General features: G+C 40.3%; 1 protein-coding gene across 4 annotated transcripts in view; it reads right to left on the bottom strand.

Annotated features, from left to right (window-relative positions):
• Positions 1 to 4,691: 4,691 nt before the first annotated feature.
• Positions 4,692 to 16,707, bottom strand: part of SPRED2 (sprouty related EVH1 domain containing 2) — an 82,126-nt gene continuing 70,110 nt past the window's right edge. For 2 of the 4 annotated variants that reach the window (XM_074949556.1, XM_074949558.1), the window contains exons 5-6: positions 8,632 to 8,781; positions 4,692 to 7,974 (exon numbers count right to left, since the gene is read on the bottom strand). In XM_074949556.1, the coding sequence (XP_074805657.1) occupies positions 7,321 to 7,974; positions 8,632 to 8,781 (804 nt within the window). In that variant the 3' untranslated portion in view covers positions 4,692 to 7,320. The remainder of the gene's footprint in view (positions 7,975 to 8,631; positions 8,782 to 16,707) is intronic. The other 2 variants (XM_074949557.1, XM_074949560.1) reach the window with 1 other exon arrangement.

Genomic DNA, 16,707 nt, shown 5'->3' with positions numbered 1-16,707 from the left:
GCTGGGTGACCTTAGGCAAGTCACTTCCTTCCATTTTTCCATCACTAACATAGCAATAATGATACTGACCTCATCTGTAGAACACTTTGACATCTAGGAATGAAAAGCAACATAGAATAACTAGTTTTATTCTCATATATCCAACTGGCATCTGCTTAGTTAGGTGACCTACAGGCTGCTCTTACTGTCCTTAGTGAGGGCTTGGTAAGCACCCAGCATAGCGTGGGCACTTCCGTAAACAAACAATAACTAATAAATCAACAAAACTTCCTGTTCTAGGAGCAAGAAAATTTCCCTTGCTTCATTCAGGATTTTTAATGTGTCCTGAGGGGGCACTATTGGTTGCTTCTTATGTGAATGGCAACCAAATTCAGAGGAAATCTTGAGAGGGAAAAGCACCTTCTTAGCTGCTTGCTACTGTAGGAAGTTGTTCTGATGAGTTTCTTGGGACAACCATGTACCTTGAATTGAATAGGGCCCGTTAAAGCTCCCTCAGTGATGCAGAAGTTTCCTGATTCTGGAAATTCCATGGACAATCAGGAACATGTGTAGAACACAGCAGTGCGTCGCCATCACAGAATAGATTTTAATCCAAACACTGTCTCATAAAGTAAGTGGAGTACTTGGGGAGTTTCCAGAAAAAATACAAACTGTGAAATATTTCCTTGGGCAACTGTACTAGAACCAGGAATGTCTGCTAGAATGTCCAGAGGCAGGCCAGACCTGACTGAGAGGACACTAGGGAACACCTCTGAAAATAGATGAAGGCAAGGGACTTAAACAGTTGGAAGGCCCAGTCAGTATGTACAGATAATATTTTGTATTGGTGGGCCATCAAGTCATCTGTGAGCTTTCAGTCACAGACTGAACATCAGCTATATTGGTAGACTGGTAAGCCAAGGAGGGGATAGAAGCCAAAGCACAGGTAGCACTGGTGGCACTGGCAAATTGGCACATGAGGACAGGCTCCAATCCCGAAGCGAAGTTTAACAGAATGATCTGAACTTCATGCAGAAATGGGCTTTGCACATTGTCATTCAGCCTGGAGAGAAACAATACTGGGCAGAACTTGTCTGTTCTCTCCCAGCTAGCCAGTATCTTGAATGAACCCCCTCTCCCTGCATTCTCTCTCTCTCACACAAATAGTTCTCAGGAAAAGGAGTAACTGTTTCTGGTGAAATAAAGTCTGCAATTGCTTGTTTACTTTTCCCAAGGAAGGAGAGGAACTTGAAAATCTATGGAGAGATTCTCTCAGGTAGTTTTGAGCCCATCAGTCTGATACGGATTTGTAATTTGATTTGGAAGGCTTGAAAGCTATGGAAGAAAGCTTTGTTCTAAGTGAAAAAACAGTGCAAACCAAGGTGTTTTTTACTCCCCTTCTACTCCTGTTTTGTCTCATATACCCTTTTGGGGTGTTTTTTTGGTTACAGTACACTAAGGCATCTTACAGAAGGTGTGAACTGACCACCTCAGAAATGGCAGAGGCCCCAATCTACTGGGCATCCCAGTCTCACAGCTGTAAAGAATGCTGTTTCCACAGCTACAGCTTTTGCTGCTGTCCCAGTCTGTGGCCTGCCCTTTGGAAAGACAAGGGAATCAAACCAACCTGATAGCTTTCTTTGACAGGGTAACAAGCCTTGTGGGTAGGAGGGAAGCGGTAGATGTGGTATATCTTGACTTTAGTAAGGCTTTTGATACTGTCTCGCATGACCTGCTCATAAACAAACTAGATGGAATACAGCCTAGATGGAGCTACTGTAAGGTGGGTACATAACTGGTTGGAAAATCATTCCCAGAGAGTAGTTATCAGTGGTTCACAGTTATGCTGGAAGGGCATAACAAGTGGAGTCCTGCAGGGATCAGTTCTGGGTCCGGTTCTGTTCAATATCTTCATCAATGATTTAGATAATGGTATAGAGAGTACATTTATAAAGTTTGTGGATGATACCAAGCTGGGAGGGGTTGCAAGTGCTTTGGAGGCTAGGATTAAAATTCAAAATGATCTGGAGAAACTGGAGAAATGGTCTGAAGTAAACAGGATGAAATTCAATAAGGACAAATGCAAAGTACCCCACTTAGGAAGGAACAATCTATCAGTTGCACACATACAAAATGGGAAGAGACTGCCCAGGAAGGAGTACTGCAGAAAGGGATCTGGGCGTCATAGTGGATCACAAGCTAAATATGAGTCAACAGTGTAACTCTTGCAAAAAAAGCAAACATAATTCTGGGATGTATTAGCAGGAGTACTGTAAGCAAGACACGAGAAGTAATTCTTCTGCTCTACTCTGCGCTGATTAGGTCTCAACTGGAGTATTATGCCAGTTCTGGGCACCAAATTTCAGGAAAGATGTGGACAAATTGGAGAAAGTCCAGAGAAGAGCAAGAAAAATTATTAAAGGTCTAGAAAACATGACCTATGAGGGAAGATTGAAAAAAATGGATTTGTTTAGTCGGGAGAAGAGAAGACTGAGGGGGGACATGATAACAGTTTTCAAGTATGTAAAAGATTGTTACAAGGAGGAGGAAGAAAAATTGTTTTTCTTAACCTCTGAGGATAGGACAAGAAGCAATGGGCTTAAATTGCAGCAAGGGAGTTTTAGGTTGGACATTAGGAAAAACTTCCTGTCAGAGTGGTTAAGCACTGGAATAAATTGCCTAGGGAGGTGGTGGAATCTCCATCATTGGGGATTTTTAAGAGGTTGGACAAACACCTGTCAGGGATGGTCTATAATATAGTCCTGCCTTGAGTGCAGGAAACTGGACTCGATGACCTCTTGAGGTCCCTTCCAGTTCTATGATTCTGTTCTATGTGAGCGCTGTTCAGAAGCCCCCTACTCATGCAGTAATGATCTATGAGCTTTAAAGCCTTGCGGAAGTGGTTTTAAAAACACCTGTACAACACAGCGGTGTGCTCTCCTCGCTTAACAATGGGATTTTAGCATCGGATCGTAGCCTTTCTGATTGTCCACTGGAACTGGCAGGCTGATGGTAGGAGCAACTAGATACTCAGCAGTGTGGCTTAGATGACAGCTGTCAGGTTCAACAGGATGGCTGGCTAGGCCAAATTGGAACACACAAAGGGAGACTGGAAAGAGAAAATCTTCTACCTGCAGATTCCAGCTATTTTGGTATATGCAGTGGTGTTGTAGTCATGTCCGTCCCAGGATATTAGATAGACAAGGTGGGTGAGGTAATATTTTTTATTGGACCTTCTGTTGGGGAGACAGACAAGCTATTTTGGTGGCACATGCAAGCTAGCTGTATGGGCTGGGGTGCTGTGCTGCATTGCTAAGACAAAGCAATCAGTGGGTGTGGTAAGCAAACAAAAATGGCAGGCTGGGTAAGACCACACTGTCCACAGGGAGGCCAAACAGAAAGTCTGCTGGAACGAAAAGGATAGCAGTATGGGCTACATCATGAAGAACAAGGCTGCACTTGAGGGAGCCACAGGAATTGAGGGTTAATTTGCACCAGCAGGCTGGTAGAATGGGCCAGACTCTGACTGGGAGACGGAGGGGAGAGAAATACATTGGAAAGAGTGGGGAAAAGAAAGGGCACAATAGCGGGCTAAGCTGTGCTGCAGAAACCCACATCTGAGGGAGCGGAGAAACCCGTCAGGCTGCCATGATCATGATGTCATGGGAACTGGTACTAAATATAGGGAAGCTGAGCCATTTGAATGTGTGTGTGTGTTTTGGGTTTCTTTGGTGTAAACTCTGGTTTTGGTTTCAGAGCCTGTAAGAGTCAGAGCGGCCCTCAGATGGAGGGGGCTGACAGAATCAGTGAGGGGTTGGGGATTCAAGAGATCAGGCAGGATTGGATAAAACCCCTTCCTGGAATTATTGGGGTAAAAAATCTGGCTACTGAGGCAGTCTGAAAAGGGTAGTGGTGGTGGGGGTGTGTGTTCCTGTGCTGTGGGTTTTCCATAACTTTCTAACCTACCAGCTTCTTAGTGACACTCCTGGACTCAGTATTTCACCCCAGTCAGAACAGCAAATGTCCTTGGCTGGGTTTGGGGCTCTCTAGCTTGTTGCTTCCAAAATGCCAGATCCCTTGCTGCTGAATTTCCACCCCAAACAGTTCAAAGCTTGCCTTCCACCACTGCGGTGGTTGGGAGTCAGCCAAGGCTGCCATGTGTCACCTTGCTGTACAGTGACGGAGACCCAGAGTTCCTGTGATCTTAATTGGGCCTGCTACAGAAAAATCAAAACCAAACACAATGGGAAGCCTGGAGACACAAAGAGGAGAGTCCTAGGAGAATCTCTTGCTTCTTTGAGTGGAGATGAGGCACTGGGAGACAGCCAAGTCTCTGAACAGCTCCACCCGCTGGTAGTACATTGTCACTCTAGACTAGAGGGAGAGGAAACTCCATCCTTGGAAAATGAGGAACTCAGTTATAATAGAGCATCAGGCCCAAGAGGAAAAAATCCCCATTGACCTCACTGGATGCAGATTTAGGCCAGTGTTGAATGCAATCAAAAATCCCACGCTAACTGGAGGAATTGGCATCATGTGTTCGCCTGGCTTAAAAAAAAAAAAATTCTTCCTTTATCCCCTCCCCTTCCATGATCAGTTCTCTCTTTTGAGTCACCCGTATTTGTAACAATGCTAGGTCCCGGTCTCATTTCCAGATTTGCAAATAATGTAAGCAGCAACATTTTGATACGATGTATTTATATTTACATGGACTATGCTGATCATACATATTAGAAACAATAAAAAAAGAAGTTAACTAAAATGTACATCATACACTTGTGTATATATATATTTTTTACACAGAGGTAAAAAGGCTTATAAAAAATCAATACAACAGGGTTTTAACTTTTAGTATACAGATACATTATGGATGTAGGCTTCAGGCACTTTCATTTGTTAATGTGAGCAATAGCTTGAAAAAAACCTCTTCACAACCGAAAAAAATTTTGGTTAATGTTTTGTTACCACAGATACAAAAATAAAATCTGGAGAATGTCTCTCAAATGATTGATGTCAGTATTGCAAAGCTGACTGGGAAAACACGACACACTGTTCAGCTGCAGTGTGGAGACCAATGAGAAATATTTACAAAGAACGCCTCCATTTTCTACCCTTGTGCCCTTACACCATTGCCTTCACAATCCAAAGAAAATGTGTAACAAGATCTACAAGTATTACAAAAACCAAGAGGGGTAAGGAAGAGGGATTTTTAAAAAGACGACATACATAAAGGCTTGGAGTATGTCTGATTTAGTTAAATAAATAGGGGCACTTAATAGAGACTTGACAAAAAACTGTAAGATCTCTTCGTAGTGTTGTGCTTTGTAGAGGCAAGACCTTACAGATATTTGTTTATATGAGGCTGGCTTGATGTTTACTAGACATCATTGAGAGATTTGTGATTTGCGATCAGGCACAAAATATTTATATTCCATTCAGTGAACCCAGACATTACACCAAGAGCAAAAATCCATCCCTTTCTATTATCATTCCATTTTTTTTAACCTAAACCCAGCAACTGCTGCAAATTAAGTTTACCAAACTCTACAGTCTATAAGCATGTTGCATAATTAACGGATGGTTTACAAAAAGCTGTGATTAACTCTCAGAGGAACATTCCAACTCGAAAGAATGGCAAGCATTTCTTAAATCTATTTGGCAAAAATAAAAAGTTCCTTTCCTTTAAGACTGATGTCAATGTGCAATAAGAGGGAGGGAAGGGGCATGCATCCACTGGCAATTTACTGCAGAAAAAAATTATGGCAGGAACAGCAGTGCCAGCTTTGACAAGCCAATCCCTAGCTGCCTCAAAATATTCAGATTGTACTATGCTAGTTATAGCTAACTGATCTAAATCTTTTTTGTTTTTTTTTTAATAAAAATTATTTGGCTATTCCTTGTAATATATTAGAAAAATACTCTTTTCCCAGCTAATTACAAGCCTTGTACACAAGACATGACAGTAACATTTTTTTTTTTAAAAGTATTCTCATCTTGCTGTATGCATAACACAACCCTCCGGATCCACTTTCAGTATCTGGGTGGTGAGCTGGGAGGAGAAGGGTGTAGGAGACACTTTGGCCCCAATCGCACAAACACTTACTCATATGATGAACTTTACACCTGTGAGTAAGTGTTTCTAAAGTCAACAGGACTACTCACATGTATAAAAGCAGCACATGCATAAGCATTTACAGGGTCAGGTCCTTAGTCAGGAAATGGGAGTGGTAGTTATATGTAGGCTTTTTATTTTAAATACATATTCCGAGTTACTCTAACATGTGGATTTCATTGTGAATGTAAAATTCTCATGCACATGTATTTATTCTATAGAAGAAAACTTAATTTAAAAATATATTTTTTCTGCATAATCCACCACTTGTTCAATGTTTCTCAAAATCACAATGGATTATGCTACTACTTTTGTGGTTGCACTGGCTATCTTGTTAATTCTTTGCATAACAACGAGAAGAATTTTTATTCAGCTGAAATATTAGTGTTTTATTCTCAAATAAAGACATAGCAGGGTAATGAAAAGCTCCTTCCCGTTATGTAGAATTCCAAAACTAAAGTTTTATTTGCAAAATTATTTAAGAAAAAAGCCTAAATTTAAATTTCCCTTTCAAGTATTGATCTGAAATGAATGCAGTTTGGAGGACTTTCAGATTCTCAAAAGTTAACTGAAATTAAGGCTCATTTCCCACATTCAGTTAATATTTGAAATTTAACATCAGAGAAATAATTTAAGATGTCTGCCAAAAGAAATGATTATGGACTCTAACGAGAAACTGCAGCTTACATGAATATTTCGGCTTTAGAAAACAAACAGTGACAGCAATACTGTGTTGTGGTACAAATTTGTTACTAGAACACCTTCTATACATACAATAACTGATCGCAGGTTAAAATACTTTCTGGGTGGGATTTCATTCCATTACACTGTATTTCTCAAAGTGCCGATGCTTGCTAGGTCTAGATGGTACTGCTCAAGGCAAGCTACGGCAAGACAGATCCATATTAGAGATGTTCTAAAATCCACCACCATCCACAGTTCATATCTCAGAGTCCTTTTAACTGAAAAAAATATAAACATGTACACGACATTCTGTTCGATTACAGATTAATAATACAAAAGTCTATGCTGTAAGTTAGTTTGTTAGAACACTTGAAGAGCAAATCAATGCAGAGTGGCCCATGAAAAACCAAACATAAATGATCCAAGTGGTTTCTGGACTCTGTTGGGCACACAGGCTGCATCAAAATATAAAGGATTTGAATGCTCTAAACCAACGTGCTCCTTAACTACAGGGAAAGCATAACACAATTTAAACTTGTGTGTAGTCATCCAGCTGCTTTGTGTTTCCCACCACAGCACCTGCACATAACCCCACAGTGGTAACAAGCCCGAAGGGGCAAGTAACAGCACATACACGGGGCAAAGAAAGACAAGGCGATAAGGGCCATCCACCGGAGGCAAAACTTTTCATCACTGGTGTCACATGAACAAGGGTCTGTATAGTCTCCTTCTGGATCAGACATACAGTGATACAGCATACTGTCCGCACACCACATACAGCTGACTCGACGGATGCAACTTCTGACGCGGTCTGGTGCGTCCTGACACTGACCCCGCCTATTTTCCTCATGATTGAATATGTCCCTGCAATACACGCACCGTGATCTCTCTCCATCTTCCTTCCGTCTTGGTTTGAACTTGACAGGCTGAGTCTTTATCGCAGCACCCTTTATATCTTCACCCGGGTCAAAGTCTGAGCTGTCTACGTAAGGATAATTGTAATCGTGTTTTGAGGCGTCACTTTTGGCAAAACGTACGTACGAGTCCACATCATCAGCGTCGATGTACTTCCCTCGCGACGGGGCATGGCGGTAGTCCTCATAACCTGTCATCCAAATCTTTTCCCGAGGGTTAATGCGCACTATCTCCTCATCATCATCTGGAAAGCTGACGTGTCGATAGGACCTTTGTATTGACTGCTGGAGAAAAGGCAAACAGTTAATTTTTCTATCAAGAACTGGCAGAGACTTTTGACATTTTTAATCAAGTGCTACTAAGCATCAGTAGTGCATTTGGGAAATAAATTTTAATCAGTGTTTTCTTAGTTTTTTTAAAATTTATCTTGATCACACACATTAAAATGATAGAAAATTAAATTAATTTTCTTTTTTTTTGTATGCTACTAAACTGTGATTAACAAAATAGACAAACCACTTTCACTTTATACTGTGCCTCACTTTCTGCACTAGCATGGTGGTAACAAGCTTTCACATGCTGTGACCCTACGTTGCAAGAGAAAGTAGCTTCAGAACCTGCATCCCATCTAGACATAAGGAAAGGCATGCTGCTCACTATGCCCCCTCACATATGTACAATATGCACATATTTGTAACCACCACAGAGACAGAGCCCCGGATTAAGAATCCACATGCCAGCTCAATGCTGCAGTTGTCTGTTGCAGACAGCACAGGTGAATGTTCAAATTCCAATTTTTTTAAAAAACCCAACCTCCTCTTCACTGAAAACTTTTAAAAACAAAATTCCTAAGTCTCTTAATATCAGACTATTTAAGAACTTGATGCTTGAACTTTCTCACAGTATCCCTTTAAGTAAGCAGCAATTAATAAGAAGCTCACTTGTTCTAGTTGGTAGTGGTCAGAGCTATACTGGTCGTGAACGTGACCATGAGTGCAAATTCTGCGATGTTCGCAGGGTGTGGGAGAGGCTAGTATCCGCAGAGGCTGTTCCCTTTTTTGAGAAGAATTAGAAGAGCTGTCTGTAGCATTCTATTTTAAAAGAGAAGGAAAAGATAATTAATTCATACAGCCATATATTACTGCATATAGCTTTGAGATACATGCAGGAACTCAGATATCTGCAATATTGGCAACACACAAAAGCAGACACCCTTATACATGTAATCTGCCCCTAAATTCTAGAAAAAAGCAGATGGATCTATATGTAGGTCACAGAAGTTGCTACCACAGACAGAAAATACAATATGCCATAGCCTATGAGTGCTTGGTGAGAGAACACAATTTCTATTTGCCTGGTATGTTATTTGTTGTAATGTACATTAGAAAGCAGGATGTTCATGCTATAACTCCTTCTGGATGGCAAAAATTAGCTGATTGCATCATTTAAAGGAATTTAAATAGGATGCATTCGGACAATGTTAGGTGTGACTAACTGATTTATGCACACAGACTAGATAGGCTGCAGAAGATTTAGTAATGGTCTTTTGCAGGTTTAAAAAAAGTCAATTGGAACCTTCTTTGCAGTTCTCTAAGCATTTGCCTAACCTAACTAATGGGTCACAAACTACTTACATAGAATGATCAACTTTTTAAGCTGTTTTTTTTTAAAGTTCTCACCAATCTCAAAATTCAGTGAATATTCTTTAATTTTCAAAAGATACGTCCAGTGTTCTTCTAGCCCAGATCTTGCCTAGAGTCTTGAAGTTTTTTGGGTCTGATGCTACTGCATCACTGCCTTGCAATGAGTATTTCTACAAATGGGTGATAGATCTTGATAGCAGTACATGATGTATCACAAGACCTGCAGCTTCATATTAAGATTATTTCTCCTGCAAGAGAAATTCCAGGGCGTATTAACCAGCATCTCTATTTGATCATAGATTTGAGGATATAACAAATAACTTCATGTGCAATCTTGATTGAGAACTCTGAATCTGATATGCAAACAATATGCCCAGCATATCGATGCAGACCATCCATTGAACCTGTTTCAGAAACTGGTCCAACTTTTCACCTGTACCATAAATAATCCAGAGAGTGATTTATTTAACAAGTTCTCTTCCACTTGCATGAAAACCTTCATTGTATCAGCACTGAAACTGGCAGAAGTGCTAGTACACCTCATTGCACCTGTTGGCACCCCTGCCAAGAAGCACTGGGAGAGTAGAAGGAACGGATGGCAAGAGAAGTCACAAACATTGCCTAGATACCAATGAGAAACACTGTACTGTTGCATAAGCCTGGAGTTGTATTGATGCAGGTGTCTTGAAGTGTCAGAGAAAAATCCCTGCAGGATAACAATCCACGGCCAACAAGAGTATGAAGTTGTTAATTAGTATACAGCCCATCACCATTTTTTTGCCTCCCATGATGCCATGGCATATGATTTTAAAAAGCATTTTATGCTGCAACTGATGTATGAGCTGGGATTTCTGTTGCCTGTGCGCTAGCAGTTTTCCCTCTCACTTCAGTCACTGCATGCCACCAGTACGCTTCTTGGGGATGCGTTTAGAGAAATGTGTGCCTCTGGGGCCATTTCACAGAAAGTGGCGGAAAAGCGTGCTACACCATTCCAAAGCATCGCTAGAGAGGTCTGTAGGAGGATCAATATTCTTCCTCAGAGCCATCTAAAACCAGTTCAGTTCCATTAGTTCATGAAGGTAGACCGTCAAACCTGAAACTGAAGGAGGCAACACTCTGTCCACAACGTGAGTATACATATCAGTACTCCCCTACCTCCACTCATCTCAAACACTAGGCCTGCTGAAGAAGTTGAACTGCAAACCCCATGGCACAGTCCCATGACAATCACTGGTGACCAAGAAATCCCAGGCTGTTTCAGGCTTGTTATCCACATGGACGCTGAAGTCACCAAGCACAATTATTAAATACAGGGGTAAGTGAAAATGTGAGTTACACACATTTATAAAAGGAGTGTGCGTATAATGTGTCAGATACGGTTGGTGGGGAAGAAAATACAAATTATCCAGTTTCTGTGTGAAAAGATCTCTATTATAACACTGCAGTAGGTTTACTTAAAAAAAAAAATGCTTAACTTACATTTCCTTCTCAGAATTTGAGACGTTCCTTTTTCAAATGACTTCGTCATTTATAATTTTAAAAGCCTAGTCAATATATGTCATTAGTGAAGAGCAGTGTGTTAATCATTTACTACAGTCCATTTCCCACTAAATGTTTGTTGCTCAAGAATGGCTAATCAGGTGTCTGAGTAATATCCTGAGATAAGCACTGATCACAGAACAAGATGTGAAAAGACTACTTCCCAACAGTGACAAAACTGGACTGGTCACCTTGCCTCTGCTGGCTTTTCAGAATAGTTTCGCCATTTGTTAAGCAATATACAGGATGACTATATAAAGAAATTTGAAAGATTCATGCTGAAAATATGAAGCAATGCAATATGAGGCAGGGTCAGAAGTCAGTTGCTCAAGGGAAGTAATGAAAGCCTTATCACTTGGGATTTTTAAAAGCAGACTGAATAGGGCACTAAGAAGTGTACTGTCAAGAATGATTCTTGAATGATACAATAAGCCTTTCTAGATTTTATGATTCCACAAAATAAAGTAATCATGCTTTTAAAGTTAGTCAGGAGATACATGAATAATAGCCTAAACATAATCTGAATCTATATTACATTAGCTTGGTCGTCTTCTTTTTTTTTAAGCATAAAACATCACTAGCTGACCAATTCTCTGTGTTGCTTTACATTGCTTTGCTCACTTCCCTGTGTTATGCAATCCCATCTGCTGAATCAACCATGTTTGGTCTGGAATGTGGGTGGAGACAGAACCACTCTCTCACATCCCCTTCTCTCCGCCCATCTCACGCTTGTCGCTGAAGTGTCCCAGAGCCCCACCAGCCACCACCATTCTCAGACAGCAGGAAGATGCATGGAGACAGTCCAACATCTTTCCCCAGCCTCCCTTTTCACGTTGGGAAGGATGAGCAAAACTAATCACTCCTTTTCTTAAGCAAGTTATTCCTCTTCCCACCAACCTCCAAGTATCCACAGGGATGGGGGGACTTCTCCTCTCACCAGCAGCAGTGGTGTTTTGGAGAGGAGCCACTCTTTGAGGCTCCAGAGAGAGAGAGAGAGAGGGAGTGAGTGAGTGTATGTGTGTGTGTGTGTGTAGTCAAGGGAGTTATAGTTTTGCATGTGTTTGAACTTGTACTGATGCAGGTGCCTTAAAGTGTCAGAAAAGACTGTCACTGCAGGATAACACAAAAGATGGGTGCACAACAGGGTGAAGAAGGATGACTGCACAGCTAACATCCTCTAGAGAGAGTAATTTTGAGGCCTGAGGAGAGCTGCAGAGCCACCTGATCTTCATTCCCAAACAGGAGCAATAGTGATCAATCATTAGGACAATGTATCCTGCTCTCCAAGGGAGAGGCTGTTTAAGCAGTAGGGCTGGTGAGGAGGGACAAAGACCTAACAGGTCAGGAGATGCCAAGTTCTCTTGACTGACAGCTTCCTCCAACCACCTACACATCTGTGAGGATCTTCTATGTGGAATCTACCCCTTTGTGTATTTACTATAGTCAGATGCACTAATTTAAGGGGAGTAGCACAAGCTATTTCTTCTTATATGACTCTCTTTATCCAGTTGGATCATTGGGGAAAAAAAAATTGAAATGGCAACACCATGGAAGAAAAACCACAATATCTGGGCACATAAAATAAATGATCAGACAACTACTGGGTTAAGTTTGTGTCTGCAGTTTCTCTGCAGACAATCCCTCTGGTTTACACTATTTTAATGTGTGTAGTTTGTGCACAATTTCAATAGCTCGATCGGGGTGCAACCATCTTTCCAATGAATTCATGAAATGTCATTCTCCCAAGATTCCTTCAGTTAAATCTTATAGGAGCAAGTTCCCAATTTGGGATGAAGCTCTCGGAAAAGACAAATGCCTTTGCACTTTTGATTTTGGTAGAAGTGAGGGGAGAAGAAAATACTTTCTTCTTGTGTCATAACACACCAGTTCCTCCCTCATCAATGAGATTTTACAGACATAACCCCCACCCACCAAGAAATATTTTGCAGGATCAGATTTTCAAGTCACATCTAACACTGTATTTGTTGTGTCTGTAAAAAGGCCAGGTTGAAAATCCCTTGAGAATTTGGGCTGTAAAGTGAGAGAATAAAATAAAAAATTAAAAAAAGTTAAAATTATAAAATGATTTCTTGTGAACACAGGCAAATTTAAGTGACAAAAACACAAAACTAGTCAAAGAACACATTTTTGCCAAGAACTTGTAAGGTAAGTGATTATTGGATAACCCTGAAAGCGATGCTGCATAAGGACAGATTTAAGAAAAAGATTGTACATTTAAAAAATATCACTACACAACTGCGGTAATACACAGAAACCTGAAGCAAATGTGAGATTGTCTTTCCACGGAGTTCAGAGAAGATTTGAGTGTACACAGATAACTGTGGTTACAGTAAGCATGGGTTAAGATTTTCTAAAACAGGAATAGGACTACAATTTCTTAAATGATTGGACAGTTTCCTAGTCGCTATTTATACAAATAGCAAAATATAAGTTTTGCAAGTTGGTTTTGTTACCTTTTTGTTTGTTGGAGTGGTAACATAGTGGCAAGATTACTCCCATGACTGTGCTGTGTTAAATCAGCATAACTTAACGCAACATTTACATGGATTCTGTGCACAAAATATTCTGATTAAACTGCATCTTAGTCTGCTTCTGGCATTATTAAGTTCTCTCTTATGTTGTACAAGGCTTGATTAAGACTCCCTCACACTACCAGCGTGGTAGAAGGGGACTTAGTATATATGAGAATCAGGAGCATGAGCAGTTTAATTAGAATGGTACATGGTGTCAAATGTGCATAGAGTAAAAGCTCTGAGTTTTTTCTGTGTTCTTTAAATACTCTTGACTAATTGTCACTGATACAAGGTGTCAGACATGTCTCTTAAAAGCAGAGGACAGAATAGAGTTTTCACAACAGAAAAAGCAATTTTAATATCAACAAATTTTAAAGTAAGAAATTTGTGGATTAAAGCCACCATTCTAATACGATCTATAATCATCTTGTATGTTCTCATATCCTGGGCACATTTGGTAAGGAAAGGTCTCACTTTCTAACTTTCAAGAAGTTGATATAAAAGGAGTAGTGAAAAAAGTTATATGGGAAGTTATGCTGACAGCAATGGCTAAAGCTATCACATGTTACAGTGATGAGTGCGGTACGACAACCTAGACAGAAAAGAATGTTCTTTCAGCCTACAAGTTCTGTTTATGAGACTCTGGAGATTCTCTCGTTATTTGGGCATCTCCAGTTTCCTTCTCTTTGTGCCTTGCCTCTGCCTTAATAGATTTCTCTTTAGTGAGATTAACTAGATCATTTCACTGGGAACATGGACATTGTCATGTACCTTAAAAATCACAACCCTTTCCTCTTCAAAATCTTTGGTGGTGGTTTAACTTAACCCTCTGTGCAAAGAAGGAGAGCCTGCCCTTGTGAGGAGGGGGTACTTACTGCATGGTAACAAGCTTTGTAGTGTTGCCACACTGCATCGTTAGTATATTAGTAAGTGCACAAGCAAGTACTTTCAGTAATTAATTTTTTCAGGCCTCGAAAGAGCATTCTGGTGACAGCTTATGACAGTCTGTAGAATCAAGAGCTGAGTCTGCACGTTCTCATTTACAGAGATCTGCTTCAAGATTAGCAAAGACACCCCTTTAGAGCTGATGGTAGGACAGGCCTTTTCAGGTGACTAAACACCCAATGTTACTTACAGGCTTATCTTTCAGAAATCTGTATAAACACTACCAAGGCAAGAGGAACTAATTGGGAAAAGAGCACTCGTGGGCGTGCACACACGCACAAGCAATGAGTAACTTTGTTCTGTGTCCATCTGCTGGTAGGAGCATATAACACGAGATAATTCTACAAAACTGGCTATTTGATAGCAACTGTCATTCCAAGAAAACCTGGAATTAAAAAACCTTAAACAAAACCAAGTTAACTGAGCTAAAAAATTGTGCATCCACCCCCACGTTAAAGGGTTTGTTCTTTATAACTTTTTTAAAAAAACCATGCATTCAGCTGCACACAGTTCAGCAGACTGAACTGATACTTTAAGTCAGTAAGGGGGTCATTTATTTAATTATAACTATCCACATTATTTTAGCTGGAATCCATCACCAAAATAGAACTCAACAGCTGATGCAAACTTTTTAAATACTCTCACTGCATGCCTTGCAAATATGTTAAGCTTTGTTTAAAAAGGCAGTAGTATTTATTTATTACGAACTTATCTTTTTGCAGAAATAAGCAGAGGATGAAGTAACCACCTACTTATAATCACTTCTGATTTGATTTTCATAAAACTTTTACAAGATGCAGGGAAATCAGGCCCTTGACAAATCTCATGAAGCAGGTAGATGAGGGAGGAGGGTTATTAGATGCAGTCGTTTACAATGGATTTCTACACTATGCAGAGTTAAATTTTCAGTCCCCCACACTCAGATAAGCTGATGACACATATTCTTCCTCTCCATCTATTAGCAATACGTTTCTATAGAAAAAGTTGATTACCATGAAATATTACAGTAACCCTCTTCCACTTCCTTAGTGAACCACACTAAAAGAAGAAGAGGATTGAATGGAAGTGTTTGCTCTAGGTTTTAAAAAAAATTTTTTTGTTTGGTTGCTGACTCATCAAAACACATTCATTGTTTAGTTTTATTAAAATGTCACAAAGAGATTTGCCTTTTCCTTTGAGAACTTTCTGCAACATTTAAGAGAATAAAACCAAATTATGGTTGGTTTAACAACTCTCCTGTGTGCATTTCCAAGTAGACTGAAATCTCTGCATGTTTTCTTCAAGTTACTAGAGACAAGGGGAATCAAACCAGATTTGTCTATGTTTAAAAGAGCATGTGGAAATTACAGCCTCTCTCCTGAAGAGTGGTGGTTAGATAGTCATTTGCCCTGTGGTTCTGAATCAACCCTCTTCCTGTCATCACTACGACAGATGGTCCAAGCTAGCACCAGGAGGCAAATTCCCCTCCCCCCACTTTAAATTACAGAGGCCAGGAGGCCAGGCACAGCTTCATCCACTAATTCCAGATTCCACTTCCCTCCAGCATTCTCCTCAGGCTTCACTAACATTGTTGTGTTATACACTGAAAGGCAATTCCCTAATCCTTTTTACTGTGGTAACAGGAAGTTGTCAATCATCTCCCTGTCAGGTTGCCAAGGCTGCCTCTCTTTCAGACCATGTTTACATGCTAAGTTTGGCCGGCTCAGTGTGTCACCTTCAAGAGCAGAAGGCAGAACTGAATGACGAGCAAGAAACAGAAATTTCTGGCTGCTCCTCTGCACGGATTGCTAGCTCTCTTAATTCTAAATACGTGCCCCAGAGCCAAGGAAACTAATGACGTCTGTTTTAACATATCAGAAGAATGGCTCACCATTTACGAATCTATCTTCTTATTGAGAACAACTTCCTTAGTTATATGTAATACATAACAGAAGTTTTCAGCCTTTACTACTTCGTGAAATTTTCAAGTATCTTAAGAGCCAAAAGACAACAAAACATGTGTGTATTTTACAGTTTAGATATTAGTGTAAAGAGCTGTGTCCATAGATTAAAAAGGTTTCAGGAGTAGCAGCCGTGTTAGTCTGTATTTGCAAAAAGAAAAGGAGTACTTGTGGCACCTTAGAGACTAACCAATTTATTTGAGCATAAGCCATCCGATGAAGTGAGCTGTAGCTCACGAAAGCTCATGCTCAAATAAATTGGTTAGTCTCTAAGGTGCCACAAGTACTCCTTTTCTTTTTGCGAATACAGACTAACACGGCTGTTACTCTGAAACCTATAATTGCTGACCAATTGTTGAGCCACGGTCCACACAAGTATACAGAATTTCCTGAAGGGACACCAAGAGGACATCTAG

This window comes from Natator depressus, chromosome 3, assembly GCF_965152275.1.
Source record: "Natator depressus isolate rNatDep1 chromosome 3, rNatDep2.hap1, whole genome shotgun sequence".
In the NCBI taxonomy this organism is placed as follows: domain Eukaryota; kingdom Metazoa; phylum Chordata; order Testudines; family Cheloniidae; genus Natator; species Natator depressus.
Note: the sequence above shows the minus strand (reverse complement) of the source record. Positions and strands in the feature narration are given on the sequence as shown.